The 21,935-nt window shown below is 35.3% G+C and overlaps 2 protein-coding genes across 3 annotated transcripts; one reads left to right on the top strand and one right to left on the bottom strand.

Annotated features, from left to right (window-relative positions):
- Positions 1 to 2,101: 2,101 nt before the first annotated feature.
- LOC122303060 (eukaryotic translation initiation factor 3 subunit M-like) lies at positions 2,102 to 6,879 on the top strand. 2 transcript variants are annotated; one of them, XM_043114588.1, is made up of 10 exons: positions 2,102 to 2,312; positions 2,731 to 2,860; positions 3,823 to 3,961; positions 4,044 to 4,256; positions 4,467 to 4,605; positions 5,382 to 5,532; positions 5,741 to 5,850; positions 5,921 to 6,018; positions 6,169 to 6,238; positions 6,526 to 6,879. In XM_043114588.1, exons 1-10 carry the CDS (start codon positions 2,220 to 2,222, stop codon positions 6,613 to 6,615), a joined length of 1,233 nt encoding a protein of 410 aa, XP_042970522.1. In that variant the 5' UTR covers positions 2,102 to 2,219; the 3' UTR covers positions 6,616 to 6,879. The 2 variants fall into 2 exon arrangements, with proteins under 2 accessions (XP_042970522.1, XP_042970521.1); XM_043114587.1 differs by having other exon boundaries at positions 5,921 to 6,036.
- A 738-nt stretch (positions 6,880 to 7,617) lies between these two features.
- Positions 7,618 to 16,429, bottom strand: LOC122303059 (ABC transporter B family member 27-like). Its single transcript, XM_043114586.1, has 17 exons — positions 15,985 to 16,429; positions 15,399 to 15,473; positions 15,265 to 15,300; positions 15,103 to 15,177; positions 13,523 to 13,647; positions 12,664 to 12,763; positions 12,167 to 12,338; positions 11,962 to 12,080; positions 11,235 to 11,345; positions 11,008 to 11,152; positions 10,389 to 10,521; positions 10,185 to 10,260; positions 9,677 to 9,742; positions 9,448 to 9,555; positions 9,127 to 9,234; positions 8,825 to 9,022; positions 7,618 to 8,109 (listed from the first exon to the last, which is right to left on the bottom strand). Exons 1-17 carry the CDS (start codon positions 16,066 to 16,068, stop codon positions 7,900 to 7,902), a joined length of 1,941 nt encoding a protein of 646 aa, XP_042970520.1. The 5' UTR covers positions 16,069 to 16,429; the 3' UTR covers positions 7,618 to 7,899.
- Between the last annotated feature and the right edge of the window lie 5,506 nt (positions 16,430 to 21,935).

The raw sequence follows: 21,935 nt of genomic DNA, 5'->3' as shown, positions 1-21,935 counted from the left end.
CTCTCCCCGAAACCCCCCCCAAGGGATTATTTCTCTCGAAGCAGAGCTCTCCACACGGTTTCTCCCCTCCAAATCTCCATCCCTCTCTCGACCCAAACAACCCCACCGGAAGAAGAGAATCCATGCACCTCTCTAAGGCGACGGTTGTCGACGGAGCTTGCAACTACTGAAGTGAATCATCCCGGTTGCTGGTTTGCTGAAATTTCTTCTATTTCAGGTATGATTTCTCTGTTTCTCTTCACGGTTTCGGTTAGAGTTTTAGATTAGTGAAAGTGTTTTTGTGTTCTGCTGTTGCCATTTCTTCATTTCATGTTTTTCTTGGTTTTAGATTAGGGTTTGTACATTTCAGATCAGGAGCCATCGATAGGTTTCTGTTCTTGCCCACTATTATTTCTAGAAAGAGTTTAAACAGAAAATAGGCAATGAAACCGTGATGATTCCCTGTGTACGAGAGGTTTCTGATTTTAGGAGCCATCGATAGGTTGGTGTTTATGAAATTGTCTGTGTATCTAGGCAATGAAACAGAAAATCGTAAAAAAATAAAACTTTGAAGCATGTTCTGAACTCTGTTTTAGTGCTTTTCTTGATTGGAGATTGTTTAAATGGTAGACAGTGCCATAATCTGTAGATGTTAGTGAGAATCATTGTCGTGCTTGTGCTCCCTGCCTAGTGCTTTTCCTGAAACCTTTTGCTCTTCTTTTGGGATTGTTGACATTAAATTGAGATTGAATATAATGAATCATTATAGAGAGAGACACAGACCAAAAGGGAGAGGGATTAAAATCGATGATGCATTAATGGAAGTAATTCTCTTTGTATGGCATTGTCTTTTGGTTCTGCTTGAACACTTACTCATGATGTGGAGCTGCACTTCCTGAGCTTCTCCCATGTTGAATATCCAGATGTTTCAAAGATATAGATATATAGAGAGACAAAACTAAATGGCAATAATTGCTTAATCTGAATTTTGTAAACTGTTGACCTTGCTTAATATGAATTTTGTAAACTGTTGACCTTACTTAATATGAATTTTGGCCCTATTTTTTGTAATATGTGCCGTTTTGTACCTCTCTTTATGGGGAGATTGTTTTGTTGGTGGTTGGTAGTGGGTGGGAACATTTTGTTGGATGAATTTTGTTGTGGGTGGGATTATTGCTTGCTGCTTGTTGGTGCTGGAGCCGCTGGAGGACCCAATGGCAAAGCTGTTTTTGTTGCTGCTGAAGGGTGCTGGAGGGTGCTGGAGCTGCTGGAGGGTGCTGGGCGTGCAGTTATTTTCTGGTTGCTGAATTTCATATATGCTGAATTTGTTGGTTGCTGAATTTGTATAAAAATCAACTTTTTGCAACTTGTATTAAGTTGATTTTGATATATAGAATTAGTCACATGTAAATTCTGAAGTTAATATTAGTCAAATGTAATCTGAAATTGATATTAGTTAGAAATTATTATATATAGAATGCTGTAAATTTGGATGCATGAAAGGGTGGTATGGATGCAGCACATAGTCTATATTATTTCATTGACAGGTTCGGTTTTAATGGATATTATCTATGTACTGGGTACTGATTGCATGTACAAACCAGTACATGGAAATTGCAAAGTAAAAAAATTAATATTAGGCAAAAAAAAAATATTAAAATGATAATATTTTATTATTATTTTGCTTTAAATATGCATAAGTCAATGTGGGAGTTTTGTTGAAATGACAAAGTGGATATGCAAAAGAGTTAATTTTGTATATGCATATGCATATACCAATGTGAATGCTCTTAACGGGAAAAAGAAAGGGATAGAGTAAAAAAAAAAGGGAAATGCTACACATCATCCTACACCACACATTTTATATATTAAAATAATATTTTTTATTTTTTTTATTTTTTATTTCATTTTATTCTTATTAAACTAATTAAATTATTCTATTTATCATCTACACATTATATATTTATTATAGAAAAAATAAAAAAAATTAAAATAAATGTGGTGTGTGAAGTGTGAAGATGATAAGAAGAATTTTTTAAAAAATAATTAACAAATTATTACATAGCGTAATAGCCGTCTACTGTAACTTACGAAAAGCCTAAAAAGGTAATTACACATGTAAAGTTTCGCCAGCACCGAAAACCTCACCCCTATCTAGGGTTTCTCCCTCTCTGCTGTGCTCCGCTCTACAGCGAAAAGTAGGCTTTTTAAACTCTTTTCAGTTCAAGAGGGCTTCAACAATGACGACTGTGGTCCCAACCTCCGAGGAAGATCCGGCGCTTGCCGTTGTTCGATTCACTTCCGAGCTCGCCTGGGACGACGCCGGCCTTGAGGTACCACTCTTCCTCCTTCACCATCCCTATATGCATACATGTAACATGGCCATATCTATACGAATCTATACGTGTGCGTCTCAAATACTAAGCATAAATCTTGGTTTATTTTGTTGGCATTCATGAGTTTAGGCGATTTTTATGACGTAAGAATTTTTATCAATTTTGATAGAGGAATTTCGTTTACATATTATGATTTCTGGGGCCATGAAAAATTTAGTTTTGTACTCATTAATTCAATGATAATACATCTGATAATGAGAAAAAATGGGATATAAGGGATTTGTATATACGACGTCAAGTTTCTTTTATCACTGGACTAGGCCCGGTATGGCTATGTTGCACGCTTGCTTTTTATCTGTTGGTATTTGTTAAGATTATTGTGTGCGTAAGATTACCAGTCTTGGTCGTTGCTTAGGTTGCGGAGCCGCAAGTTACCAGACTTTGCATTGAAGCCCAAGAATGTATGGTAACGAACAAATGGTTGGAGTTGGCTTCACTGATGCTCGCCTCTGCTGACTTGATATTCTCAAAGGTGTCTGAGAAAGGTGCAAATTATCTCTGTTCAATGATTTTTAAATTTCTTGCAAATGATCTGTAGGATTATCTATCTGAAAAAGTGTCAAGCTCTATAGCAATTAATTAAGTAATATGTGCTGATGAATTTTCCCCATGTAACTTGATTTCCTTGAGTTTATTTTGAACAATGTTCTAACTGTAATTAGGGTGAGTAAAAGAGTAATAATCAGTTTGTTTGAGAGCTAGACGCAACTCAATTGACAGTTTCATAGGCTTTATCAGATTGATATGAAGTCCTCAAATTAATGACATGAGTAAAGAGGGCGAAGTGACCAAGTCAATAGATTATCAGGAAGCACTGAGATCTATTGCCTTCCATTTTGGTCATTGGTGATATCTGGTTCTGGTGAATGATTTTGGGTATGTGCTAATGTCTGTGTGCAAGGGCTTTTTTTTTTTTTTTTGGGTACAATTCCATGGCCATTCCAAGTTTTGTAGTCCTACATTTCATCGTCACAAAGATTAATAATTGGTTTCTGTAAGAAGAGAAAGTACAGGAAACAGAGGGTATTGCTGTTCCCTCTTCTTTTCAAATTTATTCATTCAAAATTATGTGTTGCCTTTTACTTTGTTACTGGAGAAATGCTTTGGATTCTTCAATAATGCTCAAATATACAGAATTTTGTTCATTTCCCTTATTGTGGGGTTACTATTAGAATTATACACTCCATTTCCTTAGCACTTTACTTTAGGATGATTTATTTTGAATATGGCTGTCATCATTGTAAGGCAAACACTATAGTACAGATAATATGATCTACATTGAATAATGCAAATTTTGTGTTGCCCAGTTTGAACTTCACCTTGTTATCTAATATTTAATGAGGGTTAAGCTTCTGACAATATATTGCTTGTATTTTTTTGTAGTATGAAATTTGTTGTTTTTATCATTCATATTGACAAGAATACTGTTTGTTGATTTCTTCCCCAGATCTTGAGTGCATCTTCACTGTTATCTGCAACCTTGTTACGAAGTCTGAAAGTTCAGATGAAAAGATTGAGATGGCAAAAGTTATATCTGGGAAGATTATTCAGCAGCCAAATGATAAACCTGCATTGCGGTTAAAGATGTAATGTCACTTTTAATTATTGTTATCTTAGCTTGGAAAGTTTTGAGGGCGCTCTCTTATAGTTGTTTCTTTCTCCCTCTAGCTTGTTCAACCTGTACAACCTACTGGAGAACCCTTACGGCCAGTTCCATGTCTACATGAGGGCCCTGACTTTGGCATTCAATGGGAAAGTCACTGAACACATCATTCCTTCATTCAAAAAGATGGATAGCTTCCTCCAAGAGTGGAATATTGGGATATCAGATCGGCGAGAGCTCTTTCTTATCATCTCTAATATTTTGAAAGAACATAAAAGGTATTAGGGGAAGGGTCACACATGAAAGTGAAATAGTTCTCTATATATGTTAGATGGGAAGCAGTCTTAGTTTCCAAGTTTTTGTGTCATCATCTATTTGTGTCATCGCTAGTCTTTTCTTGATTAATGCAACATGATTTCTTAGAGAAGGAAAAGATGGAGTCATCAGTATTAAATTTTGTGCATATTTTTTTTACCTTACAAGTTCAGCTTGGTGAAGGAATCTTTCAAATTCCTGGTAAAATACTTGGCAACGTTTTCTGGTGAAGATGCATATACAATGAGTGAAGCCAAGGAGGAAGCTGTACGTGCAATTGTGGAGTTTGTGAAGGCTCCTGACATGTTTCAGGTATCATGCATTCTTAATGAATTATTACTCATACTTGCTAAGAGCGTACTTACGATACTCATATACTCTTATGTGTATGGTTATATGTTTTATCAATGTAATATGATTTATTTATAAATTTCTCTATTAGTATGCTTAATTTTTTTTCTTTCTGGTAGTTAAGTAATTTAAGAGAGTTCTATGAATTTACTATACTGCTCAGCACTCTATAGTTCTTTCAGATTTCAAAGAAATGGGAAATTGTGTAGTTTTTATGTATTACATATAAAAAAAGATATGAATACTTTGCTCTTGTGTAATTAATTAAAATAAACATTAGTGTCTTTGTGATGTAATAGATTCACGGTGTGAGATACGGCACCAGCCTCTCAAATTAATCATAATTAGTAAATGTGCTCGTTCTCATTACGCAATACTTGATTGAAGCCTAATATGCATTTATTGTGGTGTGTGGTACATAGGCCTAATGGGTTGATTGGGTATAAAATCTTCTTAGGGATGCCTTCCTAGGGTTGCAGGAGTGCTGTCATTTGCTGTTTTTCTTACTTCATGTTCCTGGGTGGAGAAAATTGAATTTTGTGATATGCTTACCTTTGGGTGAGTCTGATTAAATTGTGGATGATGTTTATTCCCTATTTTTGGGCATCAATGTAATTTTTTTTGTTTTTTAAATGCATCAACATATGCATGTCTTTGATATTCTTTCTTTTCTTTAGCCTAGAGACTTGTAATTTTGGGAGGTCATGGAATTGACTCTTTATTGTGCTGCATTGCAGTGTGACCTGCTAGATATGCCTGCTGTAGGGCAGTTGGAGAAGGATGCTAAATATGCACTGGTATATCAGCTTCTCAAAATTTTTCTGACTCAGAGGCTTGACGCCTACTTGGAGTTTCATGCTGCAAATTCTACTTTGCTTAAAAGCTGTGGTACATTTCAGTAATATATATGTTCATTAAACGCTCACTGCATTGCTTTTTACATTTTTCTCTTGTATATCCTATGTATACTCGAGCTGCACCTCTTTTAGTTTATTACTAAAATTTTCGTTTGCTTGTCAAAAAGAATGAGTTTAGTTTTATTGAACTTTACATGACTTAAGTTTTTGTTGGGAAAATGCTTCTTGCAATGCTATAGGTCTTGTCCATGAAGATTGTATCACAAAGATGCGGTTGATGTCACTGGTGGATCTTGCCTCTGATGACTCTGGTCAGATTCCTTATGCTGTTATCAGAGATACACTCGGAGTAAATTTCTTTGACTTCTTCTCTTTTTGGTTTTGGTTTTGCTCCTTGGTTATATTGGTGTATGTTGCAGGTCAATGATGACGAGGTGGAATTGTGGGTGGTTAAGGCAATAACGGTCAAGTTAATTGACTGTAAAATGGACCAGATGAATCAAGTTGTGATTGTGAGGTGCACTCTTAGCTCCATGTGTGTGTGGTTCATTTGGCTTTGATTATAGCAAGATCTGATTTCAGTACTTGGCTGTTGATGTATAATCTGTAGTATGCTGACAACCCTCATCAATTTCTTGTATTCTTACTGAGAATGTTTGACTTGTAGCCGCTGTACTGAGCGCGTGTTTGGGCAGCATCAGTGGGAAACACTTGGAACAAAGCTTGCTGCATGGCGGGTAAAAAGAACTTCCCACAGTTTCTTTGAAATAAATATGCTCCGTCTACTTAATTGACCAAGGAAAGAAGTTTGTGATTTGTTGTTATGTAGTAACCATCAATTTGATGCTGTCTACTAGAGAAAAATTCTAGTTATCTTAGAGAAAGTGTATTGTCATTGAAGGGAAACATTTTTAAAGGTGTGGGTTTGCACTGCTGATGCATTCTCACAGGATTTCATGTTGACTAGCTTGTCATTCTGTCCCGAATATGCACAAGACAATTAGTGACGTGTTTCTATTTCCAGGGTAACATTGCAAATGTTATCAGCACCATTCAAGCTAACAGGATCACTGAAGATGGCTCACAGGCAATGCAAGGCTTGATGATTCGTTAAGAATTTCCTCAACGCATTTAGTTTCAAAAGATCTTTAGCAGGAGACAGTGAAGACTGGTGTGGTAGTGAATCATGGGGATGTGATTCCCATTTTTGTATTTTTGGAACTTAAAACCTAAATCTGCAGAAATTTTTGATGGGTTGTAATTTTCATTCATAGTTGTTGATTCATGATCTACACACCCATCTTGTCTGCTGCATTTGGAGTACATTTTCCACCCCAAGTCAATTCAAAATGTTTAGCTCTTGGTCTTTATCTTCGTATTGGAGATGTCAAACTTGTTTTTTGGACCTGTGATACATTTAGAAATGCAGCCAGTTGAAATAGACATCAACCTCCGGGGTTACTAAGTAGGCCTGATATTTTGATCCATGACGCCACAGCAATCGCCTCTCAAGTGAACTCCATTATTTTGTCAAGCATCGACCCTATCATATAGTTAATACACACATGGAAAATATTGCACTATTTAATTTTTGGTTGTGCTTTGAATAAGAAAACAAGTTACTAACCCTTCCGGTGCGCACTCCGTTTTCCTTTCGAAGTAAGAGTAGAAACAATCCAAGATATAAGAGGACCCATATCTTATTTATCATCTCTTGTATCCTAGTTCTTTCAACATTCCCTGATGTAATATCACGTGATTAGTTCACAAGTGGACCATAAATCTATAACAATTAATTTCTATTCCAATGAGTAATATTAGTCTAATTTTTGGATCGAGCAGAGGATATACAATGGGAATTAAAATTAGAAAAACTCTATTCATGATCCAATCCTACCTAGTCTCCAACTCGCTGATATCCAAAATTAAACAAATTTAAAATTCAAAATTTTAATCTGAGTTAGGTTTGCCATGTCATCAATGCAAAAGGAGTATCATTTAGACCGAAAGACTAAAAAACATCCAAACAATTGGTCAGAGGCACATTTGGGTTGAAAGTCGCCCGTCTGCCAACCAAGCAAAAATCAGCATATTTGAAGGTACCATGAGCCGCCAGTTTTCCAAAATCATTTTAAAGCAAATAAGATTTTGTACCAAGAATGCTTCTGGGTAATCCGGATAGTTAACACTTCATAACATCTGGGAAGTAATAAGGTTTTTGTATATCTAATAAAGGATCGAGGTAGGAAGAGGACTTAATCATTTGAGACCAAGAACTTCCTCATCTACGCGATCTACACAATAAGCATGCAGGAGAAGCCAGCATTGGAATTTCAATCAACTTGACCTCACCTATTATTTTGATTCATTCCTACTGCCTGAAGTGTTATCAACAATTTTAAACTATAAGTGCAGTACTTGGGGCTTGTAATTGTCTCCTCACTAATGCAGTGTAAATTCCACCCTCACTGAGTAGCTCCTCGTGGGTGCCACTTTCAGCTATCTGACCATCTGATATAACAGCAACACTGTCTGCACTTTTGACTGTTGAAAGTCTGTGTGCTATGACAAGAACAGTCCTTCCCCTCATCAGAGAATCCATGGCATCCTATATATAGCATGAGAAGAGGTAAATCGATATGTTTAACAAATTAATGAAGTAGAATTTCATGGTAGTTGAAATAAGGAAACTTCTGTATATCTGAATTTTATCTTTTGATTCTTCTTTCATTCACCCTCCCCCTTTTTCTCATCTTCTAGCATGAAAAGGAATGAATTGAACCCTCATTCTTAATCATTCTTGCTACATGCTGCTTGTCAGAATATGCTATGGAACCTAACATTTTAGAAATAAGTAGCAACAATTATGAAGCCTCTTATCAAGGGAGGGTGATGAATCAGTTGGTCCCATGCCAATGACTTGATGTGGACTCACATATCAAAGCATTCCTGTCGAAGGACGTAGTTTTTTATAAAGAGAAATGAAGGTGATGATATCCTTTATTTTGGGTTTAGTTTTTCTTTTGTTTCTTCTCATTCCGAGGGTTATAAGCTATGTGTGAACCAGAGAGTCAAAATGGCCAGCAGAGAGACTAGCAAACATTCACGCAAGAATGTCGTTCAATGACCACCTTAGTAAATTAGATGGTTTTATTTTCTATTTGTAATAGTTGGGCAGGATGAAAGTGGAGGAGCTCCAGATGGGATAAAAAGAAAGTTGAGATAGATATTTAGGCAGGAATGCACGGGTCATCATCAGCTTAGATGCACAACAAATCTGGTGCTTTTCAAATCCCTACATTGCTAAAATCTATCAATCTCACCTGAACAAGGTATTCACTTTCAGCATCTAGAGCACTAGTGGCTTCATCCAGTAGCAAAACTTTTGGATTCATTAGTAGCGCTCTGGCAATTGCTACTCTTTGTTTCTGACCACCTGAAAGCCTCAATCCACGTTCTCCGACAACAGTTCGATACTTCTCAGGAAACTTTTCTATGAATTCATGGGCGTTAGCCATTTTCTGGAATAATTATCACTTTATCACGATCCACAAATGGAGAGAATAAAATTCAAAGACGTTCATTCGCTAAGAAAAAAGTAAAATAAAAAAGAGATTAAACTCACAGCTACAGTTTCTATCTCGGTACTGCTAGCTCTTCCATTGATCCCGTAGGCAATGTTTTCTTCCACGGAACAATTGAAAAGAACGGGCTCCTGGCTGACAATACTGATCTGTAATATCATAAAATACATGAAATAAAAGGGTCAAAGGAGTCTCACAGGTCTAATGGTATCAAACAATTACCACAAAAGGAGAGCATATTCAACGGGAGAAGAGATGTCTTAATGTTACTAAACAAAATATATGTAGGTAAAGTGGAGCCAAGACAACTAAATCGTACAAAATTGAATGTACGACCAGAAAATATCTAGAATTATAATTACCATTTTATGAAGATATTCATGTGATATTTCCACTAGTGGAACCCCATTTAGCAAAATCTTTCCTTTGAGAGGGTCATAGAACCTCTCAATTAAGTTGGCTATTGTCGTCTGCAACAAATAATAAATAATAAATAATTATAACAATCAACAAATGCATATTTGCTTCCTCAACATATCAAATGGTACAAGGGAGAGAGAGAGAGAGAGATGTTGAAGCTATGATATTTACCTTTCCACCACCACTTGGACCAACAAGAGCAACTTTTGAACCGGGCCTCAGTTTTAAACTTATACCCTGCACGAATCAAAGGTTGGAGACATAATGACAAGGCTAATTGTTAGAAGTCCTACATGCTTAGTATTTCTATAAACACTAAGGCCTGGGCAACAAAGCACTTGACATGAGAAGAAAGTTCTAGAAACACTTGAACTATGCTAAGGATGTTCAAACCGAGGCATGACTTCTGGGCAACAAAGCAGAGCCAAATTGAATCTTAGAATTAATCATTCATTTACATTACGATTTATTAATCTTTTTTCATTTTATCACATCCTAAACGTAAAGACTGCAAGGGCTAGATCAATAAAGCCAATTTCACTGTCATAGTATGCATGAAACTGATGCAATCATCTATTTGCAAGGTATCAATTCTTAGTATCATGGTAAAAAAAAAAAAAAAAGTATCATGGTCATTACGTCAAGTTCACAATAAAATCTGATTAAGGAGTTTTATTACCTTGAGTACCATATGAGTTGGGCGAGAAGGGTAAGCAAACCAGACATCATCTAATTCCACATCTCCATCGGGGTTTCTGCCATCAAGGACCCGACATCACTTTCTTTTTTTTGGGTTAAGTATTAAGGACTGACATTACTGACAAAGATATAACTTCAATCTTGATAAAAGGATGAAAACAAGAGGTGGTTTAATACAACTTACCCCATGGGGCACTTATCTCCGGATTTTGGCATAACTGAGATACGATCCAGGAGCTGAAAAACTCTTCTGCTTGCTCCTGCAGCTTTCATTGTTGTTGTATATAATCCTGATAAAGAGGATACCGAGGATCCAACTGCAGGCAGAGAATTTTAGAAATTTTGTATATTTATAACAGCTATAAAGCTTTTGGGAGAGAGAGAGAGAGAGAGAGAGAGAGAGAGAGAGAGAGAGAGAGAGAGAGAGAAGTTACAAGCAACCAAACAACAATATCGAAAACATGCTAGCTTTGTCTTCAAAGATTGATTTAACATAACCATATAATGAGATAACATGATTAACACAATTTCAAAGCAGAACAATAACAAGGTCAACTTTCAACATTCATCAAACTTGAATAGCCTCTTAAGAGGCTATTTCCCATAATTCAGTGATTCTGTACAGAAATTTATCACATTTTAAGCATCTACTACGTTTTTTTTACCATGTGAGATCTATACTTTTGCCCACAGTTCTTAGAAATTTTAAAAGTTTATTATGACTTTGTCTAAAATGAAAAGTGAAGTTGAACACTGCCTCTTGAGGTACCATTTTGCAGGCTATGGACAATGAAGGGAAGTACCTGTAAGGCTGTAAAGAATGAAGGATGTAAGGGAGCCTGCAGTCATGAAGCCTGTTATTGTCAAGTAAGCTCCATAAACCACCACTACGATGACAGACAATGTTGATGCCGCATTTAGTCCTCCAAAAAATAGACCAACTACTTTCTGTGGTAGAAAAGGAAAATCTCAAAAACTCAGAAACTTTGACAGAGGGAAAGATGGGACAAAGATTAGTCAAGAAACTCACAGCTTGTCTAAGACCAAGCTTCAATGTCTCATCAACCTTTTCTGAGTAATTTGAAATTGCATAAGCTTCTTGAGCAAAAGATCTGACCGTTCGGATGGCCCCAAAAGATTCCTAAGGGTAAGAATCAATATTGCTCAGGAAAAAATACTTTAGAATTAAAAACTGACTAACAACATTCCTAACAATGACTTACTTGGTTGTTCTATATTTCCAGTGTACTTGGTACCCTATTTTTAACAAAATTTTATATTACTTTGGGACTGCTTAATATCAACATATTCACCTAGGATAACTGAAGCACGAGGAATCCAGGCAAATCAACACAGAACTTCTTTGGAGTCACAACCTTTTTTTTTCCCATCTTCTTCAACAAATCCTTTACCCCAGCTATTCTATTTTCGTTTGTGGACCTAAAAGCTCAATCCTCAACCAGGATACTCTCTGGTGCTTTAACATAATCAAATCTTTACTCTTTCTTCCCCTTATTATAGCAAGCTTTTGAATATTCTTCTCCCCAACCTTTGCCCCTTGCCATATAACCAATCGTAATCTAAAGTCCTCAAAACTGCCTGTTAGACTTCCATTCTGTCACTTTATTTTTTTCTAAATGCAAGGATTTATGGATTAATATACTAAAAATATAGAAAACCACATGGTTCCCTGTACCATGCACAGAGCAGTTCAAAATAATTAAATAACCATATAAATGTTCATATGGCTTACAAACCTCTGCAATTGAGGCAGCGACTGCAGCTGCAGCCTGAGTTGAATGTGAAAGCTCACGAAGATAGCGCCCAAATTTTCGAACAGCAACTGAAATGACTGGCACTACGGCCAAAGCCAACACTAAGCAGGAAAAAAAAAAAAAAATACAATAAGCAAAAGGGTTATTAGACTAGCAAGCATTACTACAAGTGAATAAAATCAATTACGTGTCAACTTCCAAGAAGATGTGAACATGAAGGCAATGCCAATTAATGCAGTTGTCAGATTTCGGAGTGCCTCAGAAAGATTCGTTGTTGCAGCATTCTTTATGATCTGTGTGTCTTCAGATAGCCTGCTTAGGAGTTCCCCCGTTCGAGTAACATCAAAGAATGCTATTTCCTGTTGAGCCATGTAGGACCAACCATGCCAAAGGGGTTTTAGATTCCACATCAATGCTAATAAGATAACAACAGAATTACTTGGTAACCATTTTCTAAAATCAATTATCATTGTTTCTGATAGTGCTTAACCTGCCACCTTTGGAACTCACACTAAATAAGTTAGTCTCAGTTTAAAAAACTATGCTGCATAATGGATTAAAAAAAACGATATACTAAGTAGAGTGGTTTAAAAATTAGTGTGCAGTACATGTGTTTCTGGGTCTTTTCATATCTCGCAAGTAGCTGTCCCATGTTTTATAATTCTGGGGACTAATGGGTCTAACCTGATGTATAAGGTGACTGAATAAGTCCTTTCGCAAACGAGTTACAACCCTTTCACTGGCAGAAGCAAACAACCATGCTCGAAGTGCTGTGCACATAGAACTAAAAAGACCATAGTCAATTAACAGCAAACAACACAAAGATAATATAGGCTGTGAAATTCAATACAAAGATAGGAATCTACCCACACAAGCACATTTAAAGGTTCAACATATCGTTTAAATTTAGATGGCTCTACCTCAAAAGGCAGATATTTTTTTTTTCTTTTTTTTTTAATCAAAGGTGAAGACTCTGAAGCAGGTCATGCACTATGTCATCATTCTCATGCCACAATATAACTAATTCAAGAAAATGTTTGATATTATCCACTTTTGGCACGAAGCATAGTGTAGTTAAAACACACTTGATGGAGATCTTGTAGAATCAATAGTACGTTGGATTGTATTGCATTTGCGGTGTTAAGTTTTAAGTTACAGTGAAGGAAGGGAAAGTTTAAAAGAGTAAACTTACCTTAATGGAAGTTGTTAGAACTCTTGCTTTTGTCATTTCTAGTTTGAAGAAAGTTGAGTTTCCAGACTAAAAATCTCTACAGAGAAGGCCTCGCTAAAAATAATGCTTTCAAATTATGAAACTTATGTTGTTACCAAGGAAGGAAAAAAGAGTCAGAAACTATGGAGATCTTATTTTTCTTCTGTTCTAGAAAAACATCCTTCAGCTTATTGGACATTGTACAGTTTTTTAATCAGTAAAACAAGGATTTTATTGATGACACTCACACGCACACGCATGCACACACATTCCTTCAACTTATCATTACTAGAAACTATTTTTCTCGTCTCTGTAAATTTGAGAGTATCATACCCAATGGCTACTATAAGTACAATATCCAATATGGTGTCCTTGATAGCATCCAGAGCTTCTGACTGCTGTTCCGGAGTTCTGATTTCTCCTGATACAATGTCTATTATCATACCACCAAATTTTGGCTGCACAAGAATCATAATATTCTTTAGATAAAAAATAAATAAAATAAAAATTAAAAAAAAAAAAAAGAAGATTGAAATGAAAACTGAGGGAATGGAGGTACATGCTTGTCAGGAAAAAAATAAAAACTGAGTTAATATGCTGAAATTTACTTTCTATATCCTTTTGATCCATATCCTATGTGGACCTATATATTTCAGCTAATCAGAAAATGGAGTCAGAGCAAAAGCTTTCACTAAAACTTGCAACTGGATAGTTGCAAAAGGAACTACCAATGATTATCATCACTTGGTAACTGAGACTATCATTATAAAAAAAAATCAAAAGCAAAAATCTGGGAAAAAGCAGAGCAATATCCGCCCAAGATGGAAGTAATGCTGTTGAAACTCCTAGGCCAGTACTAACAAACTAGACTGGTGTTTGGGCAATCCCACAGAAAATCTAGGCGATCCATTATCGAAAGTCTCACAATCATTTTATTGAAAATCACATTCATGATGCATCAGACATTAAGGCCATTGAAAGAGAGAAGCAAGATTCCCCATACAGCATTAAGGAGAACATTCAGACAGAGAGGTCTGTGCAGATGGCAAAGGCTTGCCAAAGTCTCGTATCTCCAGAAAAACAGTTATCTAGGCTCCTTGGCACTCATCTTTCATGCACCAGTGCGGCCAAAGGAAACTCATGCTTGTTAACTTCACCTACATTGATTCTATATTGGTATTACAAGCTGCTGTTTTGTAAATTCTTGCTAAAATTATGTGGTAGAATTGCTAACTATATTTTCAGACAGAAATTAGGGAAAAGGAGAAGTTCAGTCAGTGGAGATCCAAATGAACTTGGAGTGAGTAGTTTTCATTGTAACTTTTGGTATGTCATAAGAGCATATTTGAAAAAAAGTCAGATGTTACGTGTAAGAAAAAAGAGATTGATGAAAAAGAGCAACAGAGGGCTATCTTCAAATGATGCCCTGCATCTCAAAACAAAAAGAAAAAGATTTTGACTAGAAAAAATTTTCTTGGTGGAGTTAAGAATGTTTTGATATTTTTGACATGATGATACACAAAATGTTAACCTATATCATCGGATCAATCCTGAACTTATTTTTAATTAAATGTGGTATATCTATCAGGATTTTGTCCTCATCAAAAACCAAGTTTTCCATTTTCCTTGAATCTCCAACGTATACAGGATTCAATACAGCATAAAGTTCCACTAGCGCACTGATCAGTGCTGGTGAGCAAACAGCAATTCTAAAAGATGCTTGGCATGTTGAGCCAGCAGCAATCCTAAAAGGTACTCGGCAGTTCAGATAACAATCCATTCACTACATACCATTCTTACGTTAAATCTAATATGCCATTCCCTATATTCGTGTTAGATGCTAACTAAGGTTAGAAGATAAAAACAGGAGAAAGATAGACCACGCATGGCCACCAATAGGCAAGTCAACGTACAATCAGAAGACTTGATGTGGATGCGATCAACAGAGCAATGGTGGCAACAACTAGCTTCCCTGCATCGGGCTTTGCCTGTAAAACAGCAGGATTTCAACAACTTAAGACATATTTTAACTCACTTCTATAAAATCAGAACGCATCATAAACTTCCCCATTTACCAGTGATAATACCCTGCAGAATCCAACATTTGCAGCCTGCATTTGCCAAAACACAACCATAAATTTTTTGCCAAAAAAGTATTTGAATCAGAGGCAAATAGAACCGTAGGCTTAGTAGTATGAATAGCCATCACCTCTACTGCATCCCCGTGCTCAAGGTCTGTCACAACTCCATCAGCGGACTGGTCTTCATTTGCTTTCTTCTTTGCCTACATGAACCAAAGCGCATTCTCTTTTTTCAGGACGAATTAAAAAGGACCTTAATAATCTTCTCTCAATTAAAGACTCATAATTTTCCTTCTCAAAATAAGCAGCCTCATCAAGGCCTACTAAATAGATGTATGTACACACGTACACAAAGCATGGGAATAAGAATTTGAACGAGAGAAACATAATGAATGAATATAAAGAGCAAGCTAAAAACGAACTAAAGCGCAAGAATCTCAGAATAACTTCTTCCTACGCATGCAGCAATCAACCCAACCATGTAAGTTCAATCAACAAATGTCAACTGAAAAAAATTCATGAAATAGTGTACCCAAAGGCATTGGGGAAATAAAAGAAAAATAAAAATTGTCGTCAAGGAATACAGAAATTGAATGTAACCAAGTTCTTGATATGGCTATGGTAGCAAAACCTGCAACACATGAACAACCATGACCCTCCGACACGTGACCCATAAAGAAAGATTAAAAAAAACCAGAAGAGAGAAAGCCAAACCTCCTTAGTCAAAAGAGAGACTCTCTCGCTACCGGAGGAAACAATTGACTTTGAGGTCCAGTCCAAGTGCTGCTTCTTGCCCATCAAAGGAGGAGGCTGTGTACTCCGCGAGAAGTGAAGGTGGGTCAGAAAGAAAGTGGTCGGGAGTGTGAATGAGGTCAAAACTACTCGGGGACAAAGATCTTCGTTAGCTAACCGTTTTTAACCAACCTTTCGGATCTAAGAAAGTGTCTTCGATGAACAAACATAAAAAACAAAGGTTTTTTTGGAGTACATATACATATTATTTCAGAGAATTTTCAGATGACGCCCCCGCCACACTACACCGGAACCTAAAGAGAAGTGAGAGATGAGAATCCAACCTTCCCCACATAAGTCCAAAAGCTACCAAACACGGCGCGTGATTTTCTTGTAGAAGATATATTCTTCTATCCTCTCTCTCTCTCTCTCTCTCTCTCTCTCTGTCTCTGTGGCCGAGCGTTCCCTTAAATTTTGAATGATCTGTCAGTTCATGTGCTCTGATGCTGTCACATTCTGTTGCGTTATTTAATTAAATATTTTTAAAACCTAAAAATAATTAAAATTACGATATAAATTTAACTAATTATGAAAATATTATACTCATGCATGACTCTAAAGAAAATGCTACCCTGACCCATGACTTTACCGTTTAGATGGACCGTGGAATCTAATAGCGTCAAGCCATATTAAAAAGAATAAAAATAAAAAAACAATTAATTTTCTTTTCTCAATCGTGATATTTCTTTTTGCATAATAGATTAAAAATGAAATTATAAATTTGAAAACAAGAAAGATTGATCAAAACTTATGGCAGGATTATTGTTTCCTAACGAACTAAATGATATATTTTGATTGATCAAAAGCTACCACGTGGCACTGCGAGGTCAAGTGATCTATGTCAGTAGTAAATTCAGATAATGGCTATTTGATTGGTTGTGTCCTAACTCTTATTGCATTAATATGATATTATTTATCAATATTCATATAATTTTTTAAAACTAATAATGGATCTAACCGTTTATAATATATATCATCGCATCAAAATAATATAATTGAACCATTAATTAACAAACAAATCATTTGCATATGTTGGATGGGCTTAAAATTATAATATGAGACACCACTATTGACATATATATATAGTAATACTTTTTATGATGAACCAAAACCCTATTACAATAAACGAGCAAAAGCAGAAAAAGAAAAAGTTAAAAGTGTTATGAAATCATAAAAAAAAGAGAGTCATAACGTATTATAAAACTTTTAAAATGAGAGAGAAAGAGATAGAGCTCAGAAAGGTTATGAAACTTATGAATTTCTTAAAGAATTCAACGATATATATAGGTGTACAAAGGGGACTATGCTAGCTTACTATGCAGTATTATGCTGGCACTATGCACTGTGCATATTATTGAACCCAAGGTTTCAAGTTTCATGTGATTATAAATCTACACATGGATTTTGATGATAACAAATAAATTCAAAGAATAAAAGAGTTTCAAGTTCAAGTTGTTCACACAATGGAATCAAGCACATCAAAGAACCAAGCATGAGCAAGAAGGAAACAAGTTCACATTAAAATCATAGAGTAATATTGTAAATCTCTTAAAATTCGAAATTAGGATTAATGCTCAAAATTAATATTTTATCATAAAGTATTAAAATACATTTTCCACATGTGCATGAATATTTTTGAAAATTAAATTTGAAAATTTTGAAAGATGATTGATTGTCATCTTTTGCATGTGCATGCCTTGATTAAAGGGTTGAACTTTGAAAATATTAAAGATGATTGATTGTCATCTTTCACATGTGCATGTTTTATTTGAATATTTTCAAAAGTGATTGATACTTTTTTAGACTTATACAAAAGGTAGATGATTTTGTTTGAAAAATTTGAAAAGTAAAGTGTGCTTATTTTGTCATATGCAAAAAGTAAAAGATTAGGTTTGCTTTTTTTGAAAAAGTGAATGATGTTCTCTTTGACAATTGAAAAAGAAGAACCTTTTATTTGAATTTTTTGAAAAAGTGAATGATGTTGTCTTTGACATGTGAATCTTTTTAAATTTGAATATGAAGTCTCATATGCCTATAAATAGATCATTTGAGAGCTTTACATTCACAACACCAAGAGCATACAACATTCATTCAAAGCTTTCATTCTCTCTTCTCTAAGCATTGAGCATTAATCCTTGTTCATTTTGAGAGATATAGTTTGTGCTGTATTGTTCTTATTTCACTCATTGATGAGTGTTTTCTGATAACCTACCCACTATCAGCTTTTGTATCAGAAAAAGGGTGTGTATAACCCTTGTGCGTGTAGAAAGTATTCTACACGGGGAATAGTTGAATCACCACGTGTAAGGTGATTGCAAGTGTAGAGGGTGTTCTACACGGATCCTTTGTAGCGGTATTGTTCAAAGGTGTAATAGGTTTCTATCTCTATCTGAAGGAGGTTGAATAGTGAATTTGGGAATCCTTAAGGGGTAGCTTGAGGTGAGGACGTAGGCAGTGGGGCCGAACCTCGTTAACATACTGAGTTTGCTTCTCTCTTACCCTTACTCTTTATATTTATTGTTATTTCATATTTTGTTTATATTTTATATTATATATTTGATTTATAATTGTTATTTTTTTTAATACAACTCAATTCACCCCCCCTCTTGTATTAGTCATCTGGGCAACACATATGTCGACCATTTACTATGCCAGTTACTATGCAGTACTATGCTGGCACTATGCACTGTGCATATGTCGACCATTCACTATGTCAGTTACTATGCAGTACTATGCTGGCACTATGCACTGTGTATATATCGACCATTCACTATGCCAGTTACTATGCTGGTACTATGCACTGTCACTATGCACTATGCATTTGACGACTAGATAAATGTGGTCATACAATTCAAAATAGTTTATAACACTTCCCATTTGGATGACCATATTTTAAGAATATGCCTCGTTAAAACCTTGCCAAGGAAAAACCCAGTGGGAAAAAACCAATGGCAAAGGAAAAAGAGTACAGTATTCATGTGTATCGCCGAGTGCTTTAGGATTGCTTCATTAAAATCTTGCAAAGGAAAACCCAGTGGGATAAAACCTTAGCGAAGGAAAAAGAGTACAATCAGCACAAGTCTTCAAGACATTACTTCCCCTGAAAATTGCATGATAACAGGTCTTCAAACCTTCGCATTCCAATGTTCTGCATAATTTTCTTAAATGTTGCAGTTGGTAGTGCATGATAACAGGTCTTCAAACCTCCGCATTCCAATGTTCTGCTTAATCTTCTTAAATGTTGTAGTTGGTAATGCTTTAGTGAATAAATCTGCCAGATTTTTACTTGATCGTACCTTCTTGATATCAATTTCAACTTTCTTCTCATGAATTGCAATGATCTTCTTGTGTGTATCTGAAAGATAACTCGCATATGTACATCCAACTAACTGTGGACTTGATCCATGTTGATAAAATAATCACAACTGGATCTTTCTGTACATTCCTACTCTTCTGGAGTTCTTGTAAATAACACAGTTAGTGGAGAATTCATCAACATTAAACCGCTAACCTCATTTTTTAATAAAAACGGTGACCAGCCTTTTAAGATCAGACAAGTACTGCGGATTTTCAACTCCTCTGTAGGTGTCAGGCGTGCTGTCAGGCGCCGCAGAGCTATGAAGCTATATTTCGTCTCTTTTCTCTTGCTTCACGAGAGATGTTGTATCATAATTTTCTCTATAAAAGAGATATTCAGCTCATCTTCATTCGCATCTCATCTTCTTCAATTTTCTGTAATCATACTGCATTTTTACTCTACAATCTCTTTTTGCATTCTTATCTTACAATAGCTCAGCGATCCTCTCATGGCCAATATATGAGGTACTCTGCACCTCGTTCATCAGCTGTACCTGCTTCTACCACAGGTGCTATTATGCAATATAATGATCTGACTCATAGGTCAGATAATGAAGCTATCTATGAGCTTGTGAGTCTCGGTACTCGATACTCATCATCCATTGTCGCATTTTCTCAGCGACTGCAATCCAGAACTTGTAGAGTTGACAATCTCCACGAGAATATTGCTATACTTCAGCGACTTCTTCTGGAGTCCAACATGAAGATAGAATCAATAAAGAAAGAGAATAGGAATTTAAAATCCTTACTTAAATCTTCTTTTCGATTGCCCACCCCTTTAGATAGGGATGCTATGCAGATTCTTGAAGAACAAGAGCGTTTGAAGAATGAGGCAAAGTGTCTCAAATTTTTGTAATTCTTGCTTCAAGATAATAAAATAATATTTCACAAATATTCATATTTGTGTTTCTATCTTTTGGTAGATGTTCTGTGTGCTCCCTTTTATTTCTTCTTTAATAATGCACACTTCATATCAAACCCATAATATGAATCTGAAATACTAATTGTATTAAAAGATGGTATTTCATGACTAATAATATCATCCATCTTCCCCTTGAAGCCGCAAGGGTTTCAGATTTATATTTCAAATATGTGCAGTTTTTATGAGCTCTTCTGGAGTTTCAATGACATTTAAATCATATATATAAACTGCAATAATAGCTTGTTTTCATTTGCGTTTGGATTGCTTTAGATCATATAAGGATCTTTGAAATTTGATAGAATACATATTTCCAGATGTATTCATATTAGAAGCTTCAGACATTTTCTATCCTTCAGGGATTTTCATATATATATATATCATGATCCAATGATCCATATAAATATGCAGTTAATCATGCATATCCAAACTCTTAGTAACTTTCAAGCTAATAAAAATCTCAATATGATTTCAACCACTTTAAAATCATATTAATATTGTTTTTTCGAGAAACTAACTTGTGATTTCTATATTACATTTTCATATTAAAAGTTTCAGACTTTTTATATCATGTATATAAATATCCACTGATATTTAATAAAAATCACCTCTTTAGGTGTTTGGACTTCAAGTCCATATTTATCACATTTTACTTAGTGATATCAATTCTGCAGGAATTGAGAAACTGACTCGTGATTTATATATCACATTTTTATTTCCTTTTCATAAATACCCACTGACATTCAACAAGCATCACCTCTTTAGGTGTTTGGACTATAAGTCCCGATGCATCATATTTTACTAGTGAATCAATTTTGCAGGAATTGTTTTTTTTTTTTCAAATTTGGCCAATATTTTACGTCGTATTCTTCGACGATTCTTGATTCACTTTCATCATTACTTCTGGTAATGTCAATTGCCATCTCATATGGAAATAGATTGCCGACAACAATTTTATTTCTATCCATAATTTTTCCATTATTCATGAAATGTAACGAGATCTCGTTATTTTCAGGTACCTGTCCCTCTTCAAGGGAAGACATTTTCATGAAAAACCTCTTCAGGAGGCACTTTTCAAGAGTTTATATAGGAGAATTTTATACAGACAATTTGGATGGACTTTATTGCTTGTTTTGTGGGTATGGTCTCTTCAGGAGCACCAAATTATTTGTGCCTTTCTCTTTTGAGATATTCTATCTTTTGTATCGATAAGTCTCACATGCCTTTATATATGTCTTTAGACTGCTGAATTTCTTAATTGTCCTACAGGGATTTCAATCCTTGCTGGGATTTTAGCAGCTAGAATATGAGACATTTTTATCTTATTGTATCCAAAATTTAATTATCATCTGAACTTATGGTTCACATATGATAATCAAGATAACGTCAAATAATTTCATCTTATTTGCTTCAAGCAAATTTTTCTTTTCATTTCTGGTGGTAAAACTTTATAGTAAAAGAATCTTCTGGTTCTTTTATGGACGTCCATATGAAAATCATTCGACTTATCGTAATTGATTTTGGATGATCAAGATAACCATGAAAAGATACAAATATTTTGAATCATATTACCTTTTGATGCATCATAATATTTGAT

Source organism: Carya illinoinensis, chromosome 3 (genome assembly GCF_018687715.1).
Source record: "Carya illinoinensis cultivar Pawnee chromosome 3, C.illinoinensisPawnee_v1, whole genome shotgun sequence".
In the NCBI taxonomy this organism is placed as follows: domain Eukaryota; kingdom Viridiplantae; phylum Streptophyta; class Magnoliopsida; order Fagales; family Juglandaceae; genus Carya; species Carya illinoinensis.
This window is presented reverse-complemented; position numbering and strand designations above follow the sequence as displayed.

Bases quoted from the DNA above. Each gene is read 5' to 3' on its own strand.
- LOC122303060 (XM_043114587.1), top strand. From the start codon at position 2,220: ATGACGACTGTGGTCCCAACCTCCGAGGAAGATCCGGCGCTTGCCGTT. The intron at 3,962-4,043 runs GTAATGTCACTT...TTCTCCCTCTAG, and splicing joins CCTGCATTGCGGTTAAAGAT to CTTGTTCAACCTGTACAACC. The intron at 5,533-5,740 runs GTACATTTCAGT...GCAATGCTATAG, and splicing joins TACTTTGCTTAAAAGCTGTG to GTCTTGTCCATGAAGATTGT.
- LOC122303059 (XM_043114586.1), bottom strand. From the start codon at position 16,068: ATGGGCAAGAAGCAGCACTTGGACTGGACCTCAAAGTCAATTGTTTCC. The intron at 13,648-15,102 runs GTACGTTGACTT...ATTCTTGTGCAG, and splicing joins CCACATCAAGTCTTCTGATT to CCAAAATTTGGTGGTATGAT. The intron at 12,339-12,663 runs GTTAGACCCATT...ATGGCTCAACAG, and splicing joins TCAGTCACCTTATACATCAG to GAAATAGCATTCTTTGATGT.